Genomic DNA, 16,892 nt, shown 5'->3' with positions numbered 1-16,892 from the left:
CTTTTAATAAAAGCTTTGTATATACTATTAGTCCTGTGAAACTAAATGACATCCCTTTTAAATATACAGCAACATAAAAGAAATAACCTAGAGAGAAATGGTGAGGAAGTAGCTTTATGAAGCTATTTCTATTTTGAGGATAAAATAAATTTCACTTACTTGTTGATACTGAACACTGAGATATATAGAAAGCCCCTTGTAATTATTAAATGCTATAAAGAATATGTTCATGCAAATTATCAATGTTTGAAAAATTCCAAACACTACTAAGTTTTTAGACTACAGTATAGTATTTACTAGACCTAGCACTAACCTCAAACTCTGGATATAAAACCAATTCAGCTTATTTAAAAAAAAAAAAAAAAAAAAATCTTTGGAGCAAATGAAATAAACTTCCAAGGAGACTCCAAAAGAATGGTAATTTTTAAAGCTATTTTTAAATATTTGTTAAAATGAAGCTTCAGTATACAAAAATAGAAAAAAATGAAAGGCTTTGAGTAGGCTTTGGTGAGTCATAGGAAGAAAAGAAATGCAGCTGCACTCCATAAACTAAAGATTTGTATCTAGAACTTCAAATAAGTATTAAATCAGAAATAAGTATTAAATCAGAAACGACTATCTGAATGGTTAACATCTAGTGCCCATTTAAAAAATCTACTCCAAGGTATCTATTTTTAGAAAAACAGTCATTATAGTCTTCAAACCACAAGCACAGATGAGTATGTTTTGGTAACTAAAGGGCCTCTATGGTATTAAACACACACATGTAACACATGAAAATTCTGACTCCTGTAGAAGAATAAAGAAGGGACAATTATAGAATACAATAGTATTAATGAAAAGCAGTTGGCCATACAGTAGTAATGAGCAACACAAGGGAGAGATGTGGGCATCTGAATCCTAACTCATTAGAATCTAAGCACCAAGAATTAAATATTATAGCACTTCAAAACCTATGATCAACTTATCCTTACTAACTGGGCCCAGAAATAAGAACACAGAATTGTGAGTATCCCTCATCCTTGAGGGAACATTTTTAAGGGTAAAAACTCAGTCATCCCCCCCCCCTGCCTTTTTTGAGAGAGAGAGAGAGAGAGAGAGAGAGAGAAAGAGAGTGCACAGAGGAGGGGCAGAGGGAGAGAGAGAATCAAGCAGGCTCTACATCCAGCATGGAGCCCAATGCGGGGCTTGATCTCAGGACTGTGAGATCATGACCTGAGCCGAAATCAAGAGTCAGACACTTAACCGACTGAACCACCCAGGTGCCCCATCAGTCATCCATTATTGCCTTAAATGATTTTTGTTAAAATATTATTTAAATATGTATGAATATAAAAATTATAAACATTGTATGGTTACAGTTCTTATACAATTAAAATAAATAAAATTGGGGTGCCTGGGTGGCTCAGTGGGTAAAGCATCCGACTTCAGCTCGGGTCATGATCTCACGATTTGTGGGTTTGGGCCCCACATCAGGCTCTGTGCTGACAGCTCAGAGCCTGGAGTCTGCTTCAGATTCTGTGCCTCCCCCTCTCTTTGCCCCTCCCATGCTCATGCTCTCTGTCAATAATAAACGTCAAAAATTTTTTTTAATAAATAAATAAAAATTACAAGTTGAATACAAAAGTTATTCAAGTTGTCATTAATTTACTATGACAGATGATGGTACTTGACCAGAACTAAGTTGCAATTCCCAATATGAAAATGGTTTTAACTGTCCTAGTAGGTTCTTTGGAAAAAAGGAAGCCTAAGGTAAAGATGTTATTCTCTCACTTTTCTCTATTCAAACTATAAACTTCTATTCATGTAAGATACTACTCTTATTGTGTCTCTGAATTGGGCCCAGAAGATTCTCCCTTCACTCTTGACACATGAGTAGGAGTGGTAAAGGGCACACCACAATCATTACTAACCACTTGAATGGCTCTTGCTAGGGCTAAGGATGACTTTTATCGAAAGACAAGAGATAAGTGTTGGTGAGGATATGGAGAAAAGGGAACTCTTGTGCACTGCTGGTAGGACTATAAATTGGTACAGCCATTATGGAAAACAGTATGGAGGGTCCTCAAAAAATTAAAAATGGAACTATCACATGATCCAAAAATCCCACTTCTAGGTATCTATCTGAAGGAAATGAAAACTATCTTAAAGTGATGTCTGCACTCCCATGTTCAGCATTATTCACAATAGCCAAGATATGGAAACAATTTAAGTGTTCATTGAGTGATAAATGATGAAGAATATCTGATACACACACACACACACACACACACACACACACACACACACACACACACAGGAATATTATTCAGCCAAGAGAAAGAAGGAAATCCTGCCATTTCGAAAAACATGGATGAACCCACAGGACATTATGCTAAGTAAAATAAGCCAGAAAGAGAAAGACAAATACCGTATGATCTCACTTATATAAGGAATCTGGAAAAAAAAGGGAATAAGGGGGTCAAACTCAACCCATACAAAGAGACGGCAGAATGATGGTTACCAGGTACTAGGGGGTAGGAAAAATGGGGAGATGCTTGTCAAAGGGTAAAAGCTTTTAGTCACAAGAGAATAACTACTGAGGATTTATTGTACAGTATGGTGACTATACTTAATAACACTTTATTTTACACTTGAAATTTACTAAGAGAGTAGATCTTAAGCATGCTCACCACACACGTGTGCACACAACACATACGTACACAAAGGTAAGCTATGTTATATCAAACAATCATGTTGTACACTTTCAATATATATAATTTTACTTGACAATTCACCTCAATAAAGCTGGGCAGGGGGAGAAATGAATAGATTATAGCAATCTCCTGCCAGGCCTTCCTGCCTCCAGTTTTTCTTTTCTGCAACCCTCAACCTTCACAGCTGCCAAAAGTCAGCTTTCAAAAGACATATCTATTCAAGTTTCTCTACTACTTAACCTTTGTAGTCTCCACTGACCCCAAAATAAAATTAGATCTTAATACTATATACAAAGCTCCTCAAAATGTAGCTACAACTTTTCCTTTATTTTTTAAATCAGCTTTACTTATTTTGTAGCAGCTTTACACACAATAGCCAAAAGCTAGAAACAGTCAAAATGTTCATTTAAGGTGAACAAATTGCTTTATAACCATGCAAAGGAACACTCTTGAGCAATAAAATGACAAACTCAGTAACATTTACTAACAATAAAATGTACCCATCTTAAATATACAGTATAATGTTTTGTCAAATGTATATATCTCTGTAACCACCACCATAATAAAGATATAATACATTTCTAGTACCCTAACATTTCCCTTGTTCCCCTTTACGGCCCCAAGCAAACAACCGAAGTGGATGTTTTACTACCATTTTACCTATTTTAGATTTTTCATGTAAATGAAATCATACTTTGTATCTGACTTCACTCAGCATAATGTTCTTGAGATCCATCCATGTTAGACTGAATCATTGATCAACTCGTTTTTCTTTCTGAAAAATATTCCATTCACCTTAGACATTTGGATAGTTTCTAGTTTATGGCTACAGTAAATATGCTCTGAATAACTGTGTTAAAATCTCTGAATGCACATTTGTTTGCATTCTCTATCATTTCAATACCCAGGAGTGGGATTGCCGTGTTTTAAGATAGAAGGATATGCTTAACTTTTTAAAAAATGACCGAATAGTTCTTTGAAGTGGTTGTACCATTTTACATTCCCACTAGCAATGTAGGACAGCTCCAGCTGCTACACGCCCTCGCCAACATTTACTATGGTCAGACTTCCTAAAGTTACCCATTCTCATTTCTATATAGGGATTTCTCTTTCTGGTTTGACTTTGCATTTCCAGACAACTAATGACGTTGAGCATGTTTCACGTACTTACTGGCTAGATAACTTCTTCCATAAAACATCCAAATCTTTTCCAGTTTTTGAACTGGTTGTCTTCTTACTGAGAGGTAAGACTTCTTTATATGTTCTAGTCATTTGTCAGACATGTGTATATTTTCTTCCAGTCTGTGGCTTGCCATTTTAACATTTTCAAAAGAGCAGTTTTAAATTTTGATGAACTCTAGTTTTTCTTTTTTCTTCTACACTTCATGCTTTCTAAGAAATCTTTGCTTACTTCAAAGTCACAAAATTTTTTCCTATGTTTTTAGAATTTTCAGTTTAGTTTTCATGTTTAAGTGTAAGATCCATTTCAAGGTTATTGTCCTTTACGGTATGAGGTAAGGATTAAAGTTCCTTTTCTCCCCCAGTACCATTTGTTGAAAATACTGTATTTTTCCCATTGACCTGCCTTGCAACCTCTGTCAAAAATTGATTACCATATCCATGTGAGTCCATTTCTGAACTGTATTTCATCATAGTGATGTATATGCCTATCTGTATACCAATCCCTCATAGTCTTGCTTATTGTAGCTTTCTAGGAAGTTCTGAAATCATGTGATGTTAGCATTACAGGGTTAGTTTTCAAAATTGTTTTGGTTATTCTGGATCTTTGCAATCACTGATTAATTTTAGGATCAACTTATCAATTTTGACCAAAAAAATTACCTGCAGAAATTGTCACTGAGATTATGCTAAATCTACAGATGAATTTGGGAAGAACTGACATTTTAACAATATTAACCCTTCCAATCCATGAACATGGTATGTTTAGGTCATCTTTGATTTCCTCATTTATGTTTTATAGTTCTCAATGTACAGACTTTGTATATATTTTGTTAAATTTATCCCTTCTCACTTCATGTTTTTGCTAATATTGTAAACATTTTGCAAATCCATTTTCCAACTGTTCATTGCTAATATAAGGAAGTACAATTGATTTATATATTTTGACATTATATGCCTTATACTTGCCAAAATCACTTATCAGTTCTAGCAGCTTTTCTGTAAATTCTTAGGGATTTCTTAGCATGGGACGTTATTTAGATATAAAGACTAGCTTTTATTTTCTAATCCAATATGCCTTTAATTTCTTTTTCTTGACTGGCTAGAACTTTTGGCAAAATTTTGAACAGAAGGATGAGGAAGAACATCCTATCCTAGGGAGAAAGCATTCAGTCTTTCACTATTAAGAATATTAGCTATAATTTTTCATGGATCCTTTTATATCAGGATGAAAAGGGCACCTATTGCTATGTCTTTAATTCACTTATCTTTTCTTCTTTAGCATCAACTCTGCAATTGAGTCAATTCAGAGTAAGTTTTCCTTTTACATATTAAACTTTCAGTTACAGTTGTTAGATTTGACATGTATTTTTTCCTTCATTTTTATCATTAGTCATGTTTTCTTTTAAACACTTGAACATATTTATAATAAGTCTTTGCTGATTCCATTATCTCTGTGTCTTATGGATCTGTTTCTACTGACTGATTTTCCTCCTGGGTACGGGTTATATTTTCCTGCTTCTTGAAATGTACTATAATTTGTAACTGGATGTTGGCTATTGTGATATTGTGTTGTTGAGTGTCTGGATTTTATAGTCTTCCTTTTAAGAGATTTGATATGTTTTCGCTGGCACTTCTATTACTTTTAGATCAGCACGATCCTTTTGAGACTTGCTGTTCAACAAAGTCTTTCCATACTGTCCAGTTAGAAATCAAATGTCTGCCAGTTTTGTGAGAACTCTGAGAATTGTACAGCTTATAGCTCCCCAGCCTCATGGAGTTTCATCCTAGTCATGTTTTGCTTATATTTCAACAATACACTCAAGTGTGCACCTTAGATTTCTGGAGCCTTTCTCTGTGTACTCCCTCCTCTTCCAGATTCTGCTCTGCAATTTCCAGCTGCCTCCACTTCCCCAAAATCTAATCTGTATCCTCAAACTCTGCAATGCCACCATCCTCCACTGGAGTTCACCCTTTCTGTGTTGCTATTTGGAAAATACCTCCCAGGAGGAAGCCAGAGTGATAGTTCTCACCTCATCTGTTTACCTCTCACAGGAATCACAATCCTGTACTGCCTTGTACTCCAAGAATACAATTGTTTCTTTTTTTTTTTTATGCAGTTTTCTATTTGTTTACAGTGGAAGGTAAAGTCCAGCACTGGTTACTCTATCTTGGCAGAAGCAGACATACATGTTCAACCTATCCTTTTTGTCTCATCCCATCCCCCACGTTCAGCCCACACCAAACGACTACTTTCCTACACCTCGCTAAGCAGTTTCTTGCGTTTTAATTTAGCTTCCTGCCTTGGTCATTTCCTTCTCATCCACCATGACCCAACACTTAGGTCACCTCGCCTTTGAAAATCTTCAATTTTCTACAGAGATTTTTTTCTCCCTGTCTCCACAGCATATTGGTCACACATACTATAGCATTTATCCCAAGGTACTCTCACTATTTGCACATCTCCCCCACTAAAATGAACTTTCTAATAATAATGGAAATTGCTAACATTTGTATATTTTCTATGTGCCAGATACTGTTCTAAGCACTTTACCTATATTTACCCATTTAATCTCCATAAAACCCTAACATACAGGTACTGTTATCATCCTCATTTTACAAATGAAACTAAAGCACAAAGAGGTTAAGGAAATCGCCTGAGATCACATAGCTTGGCAGTGGTAGAGCCAGAATATAAATCTAAAGAGCCGGATTCTAGAGCTCATGCTCATTATACTGTTTCTGATGAATTCCTGAAGGGCAGCAACTGTGTCTTATTCTTGTTTGTACATCCCATGCCAAGAGCACCTCAAACATTTGTGGAATGAATTAAAAATTTTAATTTTCTCCTAGTCATACCAAAAAAAAGTCCTTCATAAGTAATGCAGGTTTGCAGTCAGTAATTACAGAACTGAATCTAGAAAGGGTCTTTATAAACATGGAGGAGACTAAAATTCATTTTCTAATAATATGTTTAAAGATCTCTGAAGAATTTTAACATGCAGAAAAGACTAAGAAGGTTTTTTAGGTAGCCAAGTTAACTGTAGTGAACTCAGAAACAAAAAGTCTCTGCTAAGGAATCAACACCCCCTAAGAGAGAGATGAAATGCCATAATTTGTCTCCACTAAATGCATACTAAATTAATCCCATCTATCTAAATGTGCAATAGAGATGGAGGCAAAAGTAAAAAGACAGGGTATTTAAACAAAAATTTAATCCTAAAAGCCAAATGTGTCAACAGTAATCAATGAAAACAAACAAAGCCACACTGCTCAATGAAGTTAACTATGTATAAACAACAAAAATTTAATTCTGTATGAAAAGAGTATGTCATTACCTTGGAAACAATTAAGTGTCCATCATATGATTATTAAAAGCATTTAAGTTCTTGGGAATAAGTAGTATATAAAACTAAAAGTACTTTAAAAAAAGTAATACAGGCATCCCCTGCCTTTCAAAAGTTCAAGTTAAGCCACTTTGCTTTACAAAAGACATGCATTCACACATTTTCACCAAGCAAAAGAAATACGAAGAGGATTTTCTCTTCTATGAAAAAAAGCAAAAAGCAAACTTAGCATCCAGTGTTTGTTCTGCAGTGAGCCCTTACAGAGGCAGTGTGCACTGGAGCTATGGCTGAGCTCCTTCCCTAGGAGCCACACTCAACATCAAGCTGCCGCAGCTTTGAACCGTGTCTGTGAGCATCTGTGCTTTATCTTCACTTATTTTGTGCATTCGTTAGCAAGATGTGTCCTAAAGTGTCAAAAAAGCCTGAGGGAGATTATTCTTTGGGTCTGAGAACGCTTAAAAATTTTCCCATGTAAATTAATGGTAACTGCTTCTTTGCTTTACGCCATTTTGGCTTATGGAAGGTTTCATAACAGACGCTCTTCTTTCAGATAGCAGGGGAGAGCTGTAAAAATTTACACACAAATTTAAATGATTAAAAACAAAAATATATATATTGTGCACAAGCGGATAATTACATTTCATCAGCAAGATAGTAATGAACCACAGGGGGCGAGACGTACTGAGGGGAAGTGGGGGTTGATGCACTGTTGCTACTTTCAGCCTCTACCACATTACCAATCTACACAGTGTATCTGGGCTTCTACTCCAGCCTACATCGCACCGTCCAGCTTGGACAGGTCCACAGTCCCTCATCCAAAGTCCCTGAAACCAATTCGGAATTTTTCTGATTTTAGGAAGGTGCATTTTACCCAGCCCTCCAGCAGGATCTGGGGCTGCACCCTGTAATCAAACACATGAATATTTCTGCAGCAAAATGCATGAATATTCACATTAAGTGGAATAAAGAAAGACTATAAATAATCTCACATCAGTTCAGGTCAGATTTATAGGCCTGAAAAAACATCCTCTTTTCTGAGCTTTTAGGATTTTTAAATAGTAGGAAAAGGACTATAGATTTGTGTTACCACATTGCATCCAATCTGCTCACTCACGCCTGAGAAATGACAATTGCTCCCTTATCTGCCATATTCAATTACAACACTAATTTCTATACTAGTCTAGAAATGGCAGCATCTTTGGAGATCATTTATTCAAACTCCTTATTTCATTGCTTAGGAAACTAAAGCCCAGAAAAGATGGAATAACTTGTGTAGGGTCATACCTACTGACAGAGCTGAAACCAGAACATGCAGGTCTCCTATCTCCCAGGCCGACTGCTTGTTTGTTGGTTCATTTGTTCGTTCGTTCATTCAATCATTCATTCTCTCTCTCAATTCAAAGTGATTCTTTTCAGTTTTTTCAAATAATTATAGGCTCGCAGAGACTTGCAAAAATAGTATAGTGTCCTATGTACCCTTCAACTGGCTTCCTTCAGTATATAGCTGTGGTACAATATGAAAACTAAAAATGAACATTGGTACATTAGTGTTAACAAAACTACAGATCTTATTCTATTCTCAGCACTTTTCTTAACCTGTATTCATTTGTGTGTATAGGTGTGTATAGTTCTAAGCACCTTTATCCCATGTACAGATTCACGTAACCACTATCAGAATCAAGATACTGAAATGTTCCATCACCACAAAATACCTCTTTGTATTTACACCCTCCCTGCTTCCCACACTGTCAGCATAAGTGCTGACTCTAGCAAGTGCTAATCTGTTTTCCATCTCCATAGTTTTGTCATTTTGAGAATGTTGTATAAAAGGAATCATATAAGGGCGCCTGGGTGGCTCAGTAGGTTTAGCATCTGACTTCGGCTCAGGTCAAGATCTCACAGTCGTCCGTGAGTTCGAGCGCTGTGTCAGGCTCTGTGCTGACAGCTCAGAACCTGGAGCCTCCTTCAGATTCTGTATCTCCCTCTCTATAACCCTCCCCAGCTCACGCTCTGTCTCTCTCTCTCTCTCTCTCTCTCTCTCTCAAAAACAAACAAACAAATAAATAAATAAATCATACAGTATTGTAGGGACCAAGGCCAGGCTATCCCAAAATGGGCTACTTTGGCATGAGCTTTAAAAGTTAAAAGGAAAAGAAACCCAGCAGATCAAGGAAAAGCTCTTCACCTTGACCTCAACTGCACACTCAAACCAGAAAGAAAGCTATTAACAGAGATTCCTCTTTACCTAAGAAACTTACCTGCATAACAGGGCAAGATTTGTTTTCCAAACATCTCCTTTAACCTTCCTGCTAATGGTCTTTCTCCCCTTTGTAATCTCTAGACCCCAACCCCTCTCAGCTCATATAACCATCTCCTTGCCTCATTGTCTTTGGAATTTCATGTCTATGTGGATTCCCCATACATATGCTATTAAGTTTTATTTTCTCCCATTAATCTGCCTCATGTCCTTTTGATTCTTAGTCCAGCTAGAAGGATCTTGTAGGGCAGAGCAAATTCTTCCTTTCCAACAGCATATAAACTTCTGAGATTGATGTTTTCTTTAATTTTGGTAAAATTTACCATCTTAACCTTTTTTTTTTTTTGGGGGGGGGAAGAGAGAGGGAGCACAACTGGGGGAAAGGGGCAGAGGGAGAGACAGAGAGAGAGAGAATCTTAAGCAGGGTCCATGCTTAGCGCAGAGCCTGACATGGGCTCAATCTCACAACCATGAGATCAGGATCTGAGCCAAAATCAAGAGTTGGATGCTCAATCAACTAAGCCACCCAGGCACCCCCCCCCCCATCTTAACCATTTTTAAGTGTACAGTTCAGTATATTCACATTGCCATGTGACCAATCTCCAGAACATTTTCATCTTGCAAAACTGAAACACTACACCCATTAAATGACAACTTCCCATTACTCCCTCCTTCCAGCCCCTGGTAACCACCATATTACTTTGTTTCTCTTAATGAGACTACTCTAGATACCTCATATCAATGGAATAATACAGTATTTGTCTTTTGGTGACTGGCTTATTTCACTTAGCATAATGTCCTCAAGGTTCATCATGTTGTAATATGTACCAGAATTTCCTTTTTAAGGCTGAATAATATTCCATTAAATGTATATGGCATTTTGTTTATCCATTCACTTATTGATGGACATCTGGGTAGCTTCCACCTCTAGGCTACTGCAAATAATGATGCTATGAACATGAGTGAACAAGTATCTCTTTGAGACTCTGCTTTAAATTCTTTGGGATATATACCCAGAAGTGGAATTACTGGATCATATGGTAACTCTATTTTTAATTTTCTGAGGAACCACCATATTGTATTCTGTAGTGGCTTTTTACATTCCTACCAGTAGTGTGGAATGACTTATTTCATTCAGCATAATTCTTTCCAGATTCATTCAAATTGTTGTATGAATAAATAGTTCAGTTCTTTTCATTGTTGAGCAGCATTTCATTGCATGGATGTATCACCATTTGTTCAACAAGTCACCAGTGAATGACATTTAGGTTATTTCCAGTTGTTAGCTATTACATATAAAGTTGCTGTAAACATTTGTGTATAGGTTTTGACATAAGTTTTTACTTCTCTGGAATAAATTCTCTGGAGTGTGATTGTTGGGTTATATGGTAAATGTATGTTTAATTTCATAAGAAACTGCCAAGCTGTTTTTCAGTGTGGCTGTACTATTTTTACATTCCCATCAGCAATATAAAAGAAACCCAGTTTCTCTGCATCTTCACTAGTCTTTCATATTATCAGTATTTTAAATTTTAGCCAGTCTATTTGGTATGTAGTAGTTATCTCATCATGGTTTTACATTTTTCTAATGGCTAATGTTATACAAGCTTACTTATCTTTACAGGCTCTTTTTGTTCATTTTCTAATTGTACTGTTTACTTTCTCACCACTGAGTTTGGAGAGTTCTTTACATATTCTGGATACAAGTCCTTCAGATATTTGATTCGCAAATATTTTCTCCTAATCTGTGGCTAATCTTTTCATCTTATTAACCAGGTCTTTTACAGAGCACAGACTTTAATTTTAATGAAGTACATTAAATGAAGATTTTTTTCTCTTATGAAATGGGGTTTTGGTGTTATGTCTAGTAACTGTTTTCCTAGCCCTAGATCCTGGAGATGTTCTCGTGTTTTTTTTATAAAAGTTATATAGTTTTACATTTCACATTTAAATTCATTTTACATTGATCTCACAGGTATCCATTTTACTTTTTTTTTTTTTTTTTAGGTGTGAGGTTTAGGTCAGGGTTCATTTTTTTGTCAATGATGTCCAATCATTCCAGCACCATTTGTTGAAAAGACTATTCTCCTACTGAATTGCTTTTGTTACTTTGTCAAAAATCAATTGGGCATATTTGTGTTGATCTATTTCTGGGTTCTCTATTCTGTTCCATCGATCTGTCTACTACTCTGCCAATGCCACACTGTCTTGATCAATGAAATTATATCTAAGACTTAACATTATATAGAATGATTCCTCCCACTTTTTCTTCCCTAACATTGTTTTAGCTATTCTAGCTCCTTTCTTGCTGCTGATTTTACTTTACTACACTGCTTATTCTTGCTTTTAAGGTCTACCCTATACCTACTATGGGTATGAAAGCTTGGGGAAGAAAGGAGAAAAAAGAATCACAAAGGAAACAATATGTAATATACTACCACCACCCTAAAATATTACCTATGTAATTTCTGTCCACCGATCCTAATGACATCCCAATTTCTTCATGAGAGATTCTCTACTATTCCAGGACACTTCAGTATCTCTAACTGAAATAGCTAATATATCGCCACTACTCATTAGCCACAAGTCATTTACTTCCTTCTCGTAGATAGTTGTAAATATATTGTGTCCAACACAATGCCTGTTCATCAGGGAACATGGTCCATGTTTTAGACTTCTTTATTTTCCTCCATAAGCTTCAGTAAACATTGAGCTAATTAATTGAGGATTTCTTTTATCTAACTGGAACTTACAATATAAAGATCCTAGGATATCTAGAAGAACAAGGGTAAAAATTAGCTAATTGCTACACTGTTCCTAGTAATAAAGTCATTATTTCACCAAGTCTCAAGATTTTAAATTTAATCTCACTTCTGAATCTGTTAGAGTATACCTCTAGGCTCTTTTTCATTTTCTTGATGAGATGGCTTAGGTAAAGAAAGAGAAGGCAGTGAATAATAAATTATGGTGATTTGCTTTTTTTCTCCTGCTGTTTGCCCAAAATGCCACCCTTCACCCAAATTTTAAGGTTATTAGACATGATTCATCTCTAACATTCCATGAGGATTTAAACAAAAAGGAAAATGGTCCAAGGGGCTGGAATATCGATTTAAGTAAATCACAGAAACTCAAAATTTAAAATGAAACTGTAAAAGAATTTACCAAGTCCAGTTTCCTATAGTCCTACCTAAATCAACTACAAGGGGTCTTTGTGTTCTTGGCTAACATACTGAGAGCATTCTTCTCTTAATTATCAATACTTTGCTGATAAGATTTCAACAAAGTAAGGTGTACATCAATTGAAAAAATATAGTTGCTTAATCCACGTTTTCAACAATAATCATACAGTCTGGAGGTGCCTGGGTGGCTCAGTTGGTTAAGCGTCCGACTCTTGATTCTGGCTCAGGTCATGATCTCACAGTTCATGAGTTCAAGCCCCACAACCAGCTCTGCACTGATGGCATGGAGTTCACTTAGCATCCTCTCTCTCCCTCTCTTTCTTCCCCTCCCCTGCTCATGTTCTCTCTCTCAAAATAAATGAACTAAAAAAAAAAAAAAAAAAAAAAAAAAAAAATCACAGTCTGCCTACTCTATGATCAAATGCCTGCTCCACAGCTAAAACAAATAAATACAGGACTCCCTCCCTAAAAGTTGTTTGTTCACTGACTGCCTGTGAGTTCAGACTGTTTAAATAAATAATTTACAATACACTATCAAAGTAAATATAATAAAACTACACACACATTAGCTCTTTTCTTACAAAATAAAGCAATCCATGTATGTCACCACAACACCTTTGCCAAAACTTAATTATTTTGTTCCTCCCCATTTTTTTTTTTGCGGTAGTATGGTACAGGGCAGGCAGGGCAAGCTGTAACCAGGAAATTTTTAGAGCCACTAGTCTTACAAGCTTTCATCTAGTGTGTGTCTCTGGTGGCTTCAGGAGGGATCTTCTCCAACACCCTATGTGATGCTCTAGCAACTAAGTATATGAATTATAATTCTCAGAATATACACATTAATAACACTTTTTCTAGCTCTACCCTTTTCACTTCAATGTTTTATTACAATGAGTATAATATGCACAATGCAATGTACTACTCCAACCCCCACCACACACAGTGAAACCCACTATTTGATGACCAAAATAAGAAATTTCATAGTTGTAGTACTGCAAGAACATGGAATAATCTGAACTCAGACATTGCGCATAAGAGTGTCAGCTAGCACAATCACTTTGGAAAACAATTTGGTATTATTTACTAAAGCTGAACACGTGCATACATTCCTGCATCTATTCTTTCAAGACAAGTACACCAGGAGACATGTGCAAATACATTCACAGCAGCATTTTTCATAACAAAAATGCAAACCACCCAAATGCTGATTGAAAGAAGACTGTGGCATATTCACACGATAGGATTTCATACACCAGTGAAAAACTAATGAAGTACAATTAAACATGAAATGGATGAATCTTAGGAACAATTATGAATAAAAAACTACACATAGCAGACTCCATGCAACAAACTATCATATTTATAAATTTCAAAAGTGAGCAAAATTTAACATGGTATTATTTAGAGGAGCACTGATACAATTTTTAACAAGGAAAAATAAACACAAAATCCAGTACCCTGGGGCTCAGGGGCATGGACTGGGAAGTACAGACAGTTTCAAAAGGATTCATAAGTACAGTTTTAAAATTGGATGGAAAGCTCAATACTTTAATTATTAAGCTGTAAAACATGTAAGTGTGTGTGTGTGTGTTTTGAGTGTATAGCATCTAAAATCTCTGCAAAATTAATATTCCATCTATAGGACAAGTTTAGCACAGTCATAAAATGACATTCCTGATCACTGGAGATAATGCCAACAAATAAAATCACTTTATTACAGCTATTCGGTAACTTTTGTAGTGACAAAGAAATGGCAGGTGTCTCATAAAAAATTATAGCAAGGGGGAAGGCAAGGGAAGTGGGAGTAGTTATAAAAGGGCAACGTAAGGGATCCTTCTAGTGACAGAAATGTTCTCCATCTTGACTATATCAATGCCATTAATCTACTTCTGATATTGTACTACAGTTGTACAAGATGTTACTATTGGGAAAACTGGATCTCTCTGTATTATTTCTCCCAACAGCAAGTGAATCTATAATTACCTCAAAATAAAACTTTAATTTAATAAAAGAAAATAGGAAAAGATATTTTTGTCTAAGGCTTCTCCACTTTGGTACTATTGACACTGGGGGACACAGAATTCTTCATGGTGGGGACTGTTCTGGGAATTGCAGGGTGTTCAACAGCATCTCTGACTTCTACCCACTAAATGTCAGTAGCATGCCCCAGTTATGACATCTCCATATATTGCCAAATGTTCTCTAGCAGGCAAAACTGCCCCATTTAAGAACTACTGCTTTACTCACAAAAGCAAAGAACTGTGGAAATGTTCTCAACAGAAGGAGTCTCAAGAGACATGACAACTAACTGTAATATGTGAGGCTAGGCTAGTTCCTGTACTAGAGAAAAAAGCTATAAAGGACATTACTGAGTCAATTAGCAAAACTGGAATATCAATGGTAGATTAAATAAAAGTATTGTATCAATATGAAATGTGTTTAAATAATGTAAAGAATATTCCAATGCTTAGGAAATACACGATTGACTATTTAGGTGTAAAGGATCATGATGTATGCAATCTACTCTCAAATGATTCACTAGATACATATGTGTGTTTTACATATACATGTAAATAGTGTGTATATATGTATAGATGAATTTGATTAAAAGGTATACAGATGTGTTCTTCGTACTATTTTTATTCTTGCAACTTTTCAGTATGTTTGAAATTATTTACAAATAAAAAAGGTTTTTGTTTGTTTTTACTGGAAGCAAAAGTTGTGGTCTTAACATCCTAATAGCAAGTTTCACAGTAGTAGTCCAGCCTAACTGATAAAAATCCCAAGAGGATCGTGACTCCTGTGTGAATAAATTCCTACCTTAAGCCTGGGACATTCCCTAGAAAGAACTCTCTACCTTCAGCATATCTCCTCCTCCCCATTCTTTCTGGAGGCGACCTCTTGAACAGCGCGGAACCGAGAATCAACCTATCCCGCTTTTAAAAGACCATTCCTAGAAAGGTGACTCAAACCCACATCCTTACTCGATTTCTCCATAATTCACTGAGGCATCTTTACCCTGAATAATTAAGAAGCAAAAACACTAAAAAGGTAAGAAAACCACTTATCCGCTCATATGAGCAAAAGGAGGAAGAAAGTTACGATGAGTGGACTAGAGAAGATAAAACACCAAATGTCTAACAGGTCTGAGGAAAGGAAGGGGTAAAAAGAAATGAGCAGAGAGCCAGGCTGAGCGAGGCAGGAAGGGTGCATCGGCCAGGAAAAAGAACTCCAGTGGGTGGGAGTGCGTCAGGAGGAGAGGGAGTAGCTCACCTGGCCGTGGTAAGCAGAGGGTGTTGAGTCCCCACCAACTTCCGCACCTGCATAGCGATGTTGCTGAGTTCGTCGCTGAGCAGGCAGCGGAGGCTCATGAAGGACGTGGGATAGCCCACGATCTTCTCCGCCTCTGACACTACTTGGTTCCAGTGGGCCGGGGACCTGGAGGACTGACCACGCCAGGAGCCCACCGAAGAGACGGTATCGAGGAACGGGGACCACCACAAGCGTCGCGGGGAACCCGAGACCCCGAGATAACGGGGTAAGCGCAACAGCAGCCGCCGAAGGCTCATAGTTTGAGTCTGGGAGTGTCAGGGATTTTGGGGGTGTCCGGAGGTGGCGCAGGGAACAAACCAGGGGCAGAGGAAGAACTTGCAGGAACTAGAAGGAACCGGCAACTCCTGACCCTGAAAGAAGGGAGAGTTCCTGGAACCGTGACTAGAAACGAACTTTAACTACAGCTTTCAGCACTTCAGGCTACACACGCAACAGCCCAAGCTCAGCACTGCCCCTGGCCACCTGAGTAGAAACTACTGCCGCTTCTTAAATGGGGGACGCCATGTTGGAGGCGTGGAATACGGCCTGTCGTAAAGACAGCGAGGCGGGCTGTTTGGGAGCAAAGAATGTTCCCTACTTTACGACACAGTCGTGAACGCCCCCAGAAGGGAGGGGGCCTTGGTAGTGAAACGCGGAAGACGAGGGGTAGGGCGAAAGTTTAGGCTCCTCCCACACCCTTCCTCACCCAAGGTTGAAGGATTTAGGTTGTCCTGGATTGGGGTGGGGCGTGGGGGGGCTGCTGTGTGGTGCTCCAACGCTCGGAGCGGGGGCGGAGTCTGACCAGGGCGTGCCCAATTCCCAGCACAGAGAGGGCACACGTGAATATTTGTGTTATTAGCGAGGGTCTGTGTCTACCAAGTCTCTTTTCGCGGCTCCCAGCCCTCCCGGAAGGAGGGGCCTC

The 16,892-nt window shown here is 37.5% G+C and overlaps 1 protein-coding gene across 6 annotated transcripts in view; it reads right to left on the bottom strand.

Annotated features, from left to right (window-relative positions):
* The window catches only part of PDSS2 (decaprenyl diphosphate synthase subunit 2), a 292,842-nt gene extending 276,317 nt beyond the window's left edge, over window positions 1-16,525 (bottom strand). For 4 of the 6 annotated variants that reach the window (XR_002078241.2, XR_008422933.1, XR_008422932.1 and 1 more), the window contains exon 1: window positions 15,932-16,523. Coding sequence is in view for 1 of the 6 variants with exons in the window: in XM_019443015.2 (XP_019298560.1) it covers window positions 15,932-16,227 (296 nt within the window). In the remaining 5 variants the exon portion in view is untranslated. Of the gene's footprint in view, window positions 1-15,931 lie in introns of all 6 variants that reach the window. The other 2 variants (XR_002078242.2, XR_008422934.1) reach the window with 1 other exon arrangement.
* Between the last annotated feature and the right edge of the window lie 367 nt (window positions 16,526-16,892).

The sequence above is a fragment of the Panthera pardus genome, unplaced genomic scaffold (assembly GCF_024362965.1).
Source record: "Panthera pardus isolate Hobbes unplaced genomic scaffold, ASM2436296v1 HiC_scaffold_17, whole genome shotgun sequence".
Lineage (NCBI taxonomy): Eukaryota > Metazoa > Chordata > Mammalia > Carnivora > Felidae > Panthera > Panthera pardus.
Note: the sequence above shows the minus strand (reverse complement) of the source record. Positions and strands in the feature narration are given on the sequence as shown.